Source organism: Schistocerca gregaria, chromosome 6 (assembly GCF_023897955.1).
Source record: "Schistocerca gregaria isolate iqSchGreg1 chromosome 6, iqSchGreg1.2, whole genome shotgun sequence".
NCBI classification, from domain to species: domain Eukaryota; kingdom Metazoa; phylum Arthropoda; class Insecta; order Orthoptera; family Acrididae; genus Schistocerca; species Schistocerca gregaria.
The window spans coordinates 543,061,434-543,067,433 of NC_064925.1; the positions used below are offsets into that span (position 1 = coordinate 543,061,434).

The 6,000-nt window shown below is 38.3% G+C and overlaps 1 protein-coding gene across 3 annotated transcripts in view; it reads right to left on the bottom strand.

Moving 5' to 3' along the window:
* The window catches only part of LOC126278606 (dual specificity protein phosphatase CDC14C-like), a 67,023-nt gene extending 61,798 nt beyond the window's left edge, over window positions 1-5,225 (bottom strand). The window contains exons 1-2 of one of the 3 annotated variants that reach the window (XM_049978845.1): window positions 4,875-5,198; window positions 4,542-4,767 (exon numbers count right to left, since the gene is read on the bottom strand). In XM_049978845.1, the coding sequence (XP_049834802.1) occupies window positions 4,542-4,767; window positions 4,875-4,878 (230 nt within the window). In that variant the 5' untranslated portion in view covers window positions 4,879-5,198. Of the gene's footprint in view, window positions 1-4,541 lie in introns of all 3 variants that reach the window. The other 2 variants (XM_049978846.1, XM_049978844.1) reach the window with 2 other exon arrangements.
* Window positions 5,226-6,000: the final 775 nt, after the last annotated feature.

Sequence of the window (6,000 nt, forward strand, 5' to 3'; positions counted from 1 at the left end):
TATCGCTGTCACCCCCCATAAAATGAAGAAAGGATAACAATTTGTTGTTTACTTCATTTACACTGTTCATGCAATAAAACTTCAGCATCAGTCATTAATTTATTATTTCCTTGCTACCAGCTCTACTCGCAGCGCAGTTTGCACACAAGATTCGTATATACCATTAACTGTACCTGAAAAGTTATACCACTGTACGACACATAGTTCAGGAGATATGGCCTCATAAATACTGAGATGAGTGAAAAATTTGCTTTTGCTTAAAATGAAGTGCATATTACTGAAATATATTCGTCCTGCGCTTCATAATGAGAGCACTCACCGACTTCCAACAACTGTTAAGCATTACTTCAAGCTTTTTCTGAATTTTTTTCTCGCTTGTATGCTGAATGTCAAATATTTAATACAGTAACTCATTTGTAAAGTAGTCACATATTTGAAGCTATTTTATAGATGAGATTATCGGGGGTTTACTGGCAGCTCTCGCAATGGCGAATCTGCGGTAAGAGACCAAACCTTGAATCAAACTGAACAAGAAGGTGAGCCACAGACGAAGAAAAGTTGGCATGACACCATGCTCTTCTTTACGCAAGGCGCCAGGAACCAAATTTCTTTATTCCTTCTGGAAGTATCGTTCACAAAAGAATGAAATGAAGCTAACTATTTATTGCCTGTCTAAAATATCTTTACCAATGGTGTCCTCTTAAACTATGTTGACACTCGTCGATGTGGCTTAAAGGAGCGGCAGTAAATGATAAATGCCTTTACGGTCGCTCCCATCAGTCACCGCGTCGAGTAGTTAGGTTTGCGAGGACAAGCTTGAGAGCTGTCAATCGCCGGATTACGGGGACATCAAGTACAAATGAAGAAAAAAGAAGCAACAGTGTGGCTCTTCATTCAAACGTCTGGTATGATACTCCTCGTTTCTTGTGTTTCGTCATCTGAACGATTTCTTTGTTTTAAAGCAACCAGTTAGATCACCAGACCTGTACTCATGAGTCTGAGTTCTATGGATATATCTGGTAATCCTAATTTATGAACAACTGAGTTCAAACTTAATCAACCTCCGATATTCTTGGCGGTACAGAAAAGGACACACCCTTGATGGTTCGTATTGAAAGTTCATTTCTGTGAAGAGTCGATTTTTGTCGCACATGCCGTGGCCATCATTTCAAACAGTACTCATGTAACGGCTCTGCAATGTAAGATCTTTTGTGTAAGTATTGGTCATTTCTTTTTGAGCCTCGTTAGCATTCGCTTGCCTTAAGTAATACACAAAGCACCATTTTTATTTCTTTTCGCGATTCCTTGCATCTGTCCTTTATTTATTCGAACAATAATAAACAATATAAAATGACAGATGACGTTTTTTGATGCTTGTACGTACGTAGCGAAGATCAAAATCCGAGAAAAAATAGCCACACAAAAACTATAAAATATAGTATCACGCACCGAAAGTCCACAAATAGTTTTACACAGTTCATCAACTACCGAGGTAGCTATTTAGTTAGAACAAATTTTGCAGCCCACCTAAAAATTTTAACTGCGTAAATTCATGGGACAGTTCGATACAAGGAAGATATGTTAATCTATTATCTTGCATCGTAAATAATACAGCCAGTGTCCACATTGCACATTGTAAAAATTTCGAGTTAGGCAACCTATGAAATACTACTAAGCACAGGACATTCAGAGATACAGTCATCATTTACGAACTTGAAAAATAATATAAAAATACATGCATGGCAAATAATTTTCCTCGCTTCTTTCACAGATTATTTAACTCACCAAGTACAAAAAACGCTAATAATTAACACAAATTTAGCCTTACAAAAAAATGGTTCAAATGGCTCTGAGCACTATGGGACTCAACTGCTGTGGTCATTAGTCCCCTAGAACTTAGAACTACTTAAACCTAACTAACCTAAGGACATCACACACATCCACGCCCGAGGCAGGATTCGAACCTGCGACCGTAGCAGTCGCACGGTTCCGGACTGCGCGCCTAGAACCGCGAGACCACCGCGGCCGGCTTAGCCTTACAATTTGTTTTATGTAAATGTGATTGTTGCTATTTCATATTTGGCCACCAACTAAACGAAACATGCGCTCGCCGACTGTCTCAAATTTAGTTTCAAAGGCGGTTGCATGTAGCATTATGTTCATAAAAGAAATATCGGCAGTGGTGATAATACTTCGTCTTAGATAGCAAATGCTGAAATGGAAGTAAAAAATGTGAAGCATGTTAAGTTAGACATGTGTCGCACTCTTCACATAAGCTATTTTGATGCAGTCTGTATACAATTGGTGAGGCTTCATTGTATCACATGGCTGTACATACTGAATTATATAGCAATTTAAGAATGCCATACATGTGTGCTTGTTAGAGCACCGCATTCGTTTAGCTCCGCTGCTTTGGATAAATTGCAATCGTAACTTTCGTTGTATAGCACAAGTTAATTATGTGACATATAAATACCCACTGTCTCGCGAGTGCTTCTATGTCGCCAGAAAACTATTTCTACGGGGCGAATGACGTAGCTTGGTTTGTTGTAGCTTACTGTGCATGAAATATTTTTCAGACAAGCTATACTTTGCTCACCCTTTACATAAGGTTTATGTCTTACTTTGTAGAAACGTATTTACTACTTTAAAAAAAATCAATTTATATTTTACGTTTCGTTAGTACGAATTTATTGTAAAAATATGGGCGATTTGGGATGAATATTGGTAGATGTCGAGGGAGCATACAATTGGTGTTGCTTCATTGTATCACATGGCTGTACATACTGAATTATATAGCAATTTAAGAATGCCATACATGTGTGCTTGTTAGAGCACCGCATTCGTTTAGCTCCGCTGCTTTGGATAAATTTACTACTTTAAAAAAATTCAATTTATATTTTACGTTTCGTTAGTACGAATTTATTGTAAAAATATGGGCGATTTGGGACGAATATTGGTAGATGTCGAGGGAGCATGAAATTTAAAATGAGGAAATCAATGACACGCCAGTATCCAAAATCGTCCAGGTGATGTCTCATAGGCGTACACAATATGAAATAAAGCAGAATACATTATGTAAAAAAGTATGTTAGCGATATTGGTACATTATAAGGGGAACAAAGTTCAATCATGGTTACATACGCGTGTAGAACCATAATAAAATGTTACTTCTCAGAAATAGATTCGGAATATGCTGCTTGTTACAGTGACAGAGATAGCAGTTGCATTTGTGTAGCAACTAAACAATAACTTGATTAGACAGAGAGTCAAAGTTTAGCAGACGTTCAAAACCGATAACAGGATAATGGTATTAATACATTTATATGTACGATACTGAAATGTAGACCAGAAGTATATCTACTATTACAAATCATGTTGCTGATTTCGTAAGATGTGGAACCTGTGACAGAACTGCGATACATAAACGTCATCATCCCGTTCTTAAAGGAAGCTACACGGCGGCATAATAAATAAAAAATTAAGTTTGCTCTTCGGTCCCAGCTCAACCAGTTCATTGAAATTACCGCCAAAAGACTGTGATAGACTGTAAAGTAATGGTTACCTATTTCACTCGTAGAAATATAAATTGTGGTTTAGGTCCCAGGTAACCATCACCTCGACAATCGGTACATATTATGAATAAAACCGAAGGCCATTCACCACTTATTAATGTCTCAACGCAGATCAAATTTACTGCAGTTTGTACGAAATAATACCCCAACAAATCTCAATAGTTCGTATATTTTCAAAACGAGACAGTATATCAACCACGATTTTATACTAAGTTATATATTATCCCGAACACCGCTATTATGGCACTTGTTTATCGTTGCCAACATTTTCCCATTAGGACTAACGCTAAATTGTATCCCAAGAAAGCTTTTACGAAGTCTCTCGAAACACACAACGCATCAAATAACGTGCCGAGAGAATCGACGCATTCTCCGCTACAGCCAGAGGCGCAAGAAATGCCTCGATAGATTACCAATGTTTCCTCATTCGCTCTGTTGAGACTAAAACTGCAGAGAAACCTAGAATTGAACAGCCTTTGGTTTTATGTTATTATGCTTATATAAACTTCTTCGTTGTTTTTGGTAACATTTACTAATTGTGGATAAAATATTTCAAAAGACGAGCTAGATATTTTGACTATCGTACTGCGAAAACTTACATAAACAGTCACGTGCATATGCAATCGGTGGCACTCACTAAATAAACAGACAGTGAATATGTGAAACTGTTATATAGAAACTGGCGTACTTAACCTACAACACAAATAAATTAAATTAGCTGACATAAAATGAACGGGTGATAGGAACCACAATAATAAAGGTACAATAACACGGTATAACGTTAGCGGAAACTGGTCAAAAATGCTACGATCACAATCCAATGAATATGTTGTGACTAAAGAAAACTAGGTACTAGTCACAACCTGGCTATTTTCAATAGTCACAACAGATTCATAATCTACAGTTGAACGGCAACTTGACATTGATAACAGAAACAGAAACAAAATATTGAGATACTTACTGTACCTATACAAACCTTCGAAACAGTCCATTAATGTGATTGTATAGGTCGCAGTTGCATTCATAGAAGCATCTCGAAACTCAAGTAGTCTAGGAGTGTTCGGTTGTGTTAGTATGTCGTGAGCCTGCTTGGGAGTCATTTCCAAGTATATGATGGCGTACGAACCGATAAGGAAAGCAGCATTCGTCCGCTTTTTAGGATTCCTGCCTGTATAGTGCACCAATTTTATCCCTTCAGGGAAAAAATGTTTCCTCAGTATATTTACTTTCATGCAGTATCTATAAAGCATTCCGAGATTTAGCGGGCCAAAGTCAGAATAATAATTCATGTATACCAACTCATTATCGATGGAGAAAAAATACGTTTTGTCGTTGGACATTGGCTCTTTCCTCGTAGTCAGAGGTAGAAAGTAAAGCCCGTCTTTGATGAATTCACACGGAAATACATTGCGGGTGCAACGCATACAGCTCCTGGTATTTCTAGCCATTGCTTGAAATCGATGTTAATCTGCGTGTTTTATAATACACTTGGCTTGAAACATTTCTCGACTTTGGACTCACCGCCGCGCCATTATGAAACAATTACCCGACGTCGATTACATTTGCATGTTGTATTAATTTGTTATTCGGAATTTCGCGTGCTGGAATTTTCACGTTACTGCCTACTCCAGAGATGATAACCTATGCCACAGATACTGTAAAGCTTCTTCCTTCGTATTCCAGAGTTACTATTTAGTGCTCCCCAGGGATACCACCGGTAAAGAGAGATAACACTGTAAGCTTATGGCTTATTTAGCGTCACCACGGTCTAACACGTACAACCACGACACTCTCGTTTCTGGTATACAATGCGACAGCAGCGCTCCAAGCTGCCAGAATGCCACAATTCTGAATCGAATGACTGCGAATGTTATCTTTAATATTGATTTGGAACATAGTTTTTACATTAGTGAGCCTAAGCAGTGCCATAAAAATCGGCACAGACTAAAAACACGCTACCACATTTGTCTTCAGTTTCCTAAGGACGCTGGAAGTTATGAAGTGGTACACTACAGGACAGATTATTTGCTATTTTCTTATAACGTATAAATATTTATTGAAGAACTAGTCAAATCGGTGAATATGAAACGTAGGAAACTGGCACGGAATGCAGTGCCTACATTATTCAAGCAATCAAATAAGCCACCAAATCTTTATCTGAGATTCATTGGAAGAATCCTAAGGAAATGCAATCCGAAAACAAAGGAAGTAGGTTACAGTACGCTTGTTCGCCCACTGCTTGAATACTGCTCAGCAGTGTGGGATCCGTACCAGTTAGGGTTGATAGAAGAGATAGAGAAGATCCAACGGAGAGCAGCGCGCTTCATTACAGGATCATTTAGTAATCGCGAAAGCGTTACGGAGATGATAGATAAACTCCAGTGGAAGACTCTGCAGGAGAGACGCTCAGTAGCTCGGTACGGGC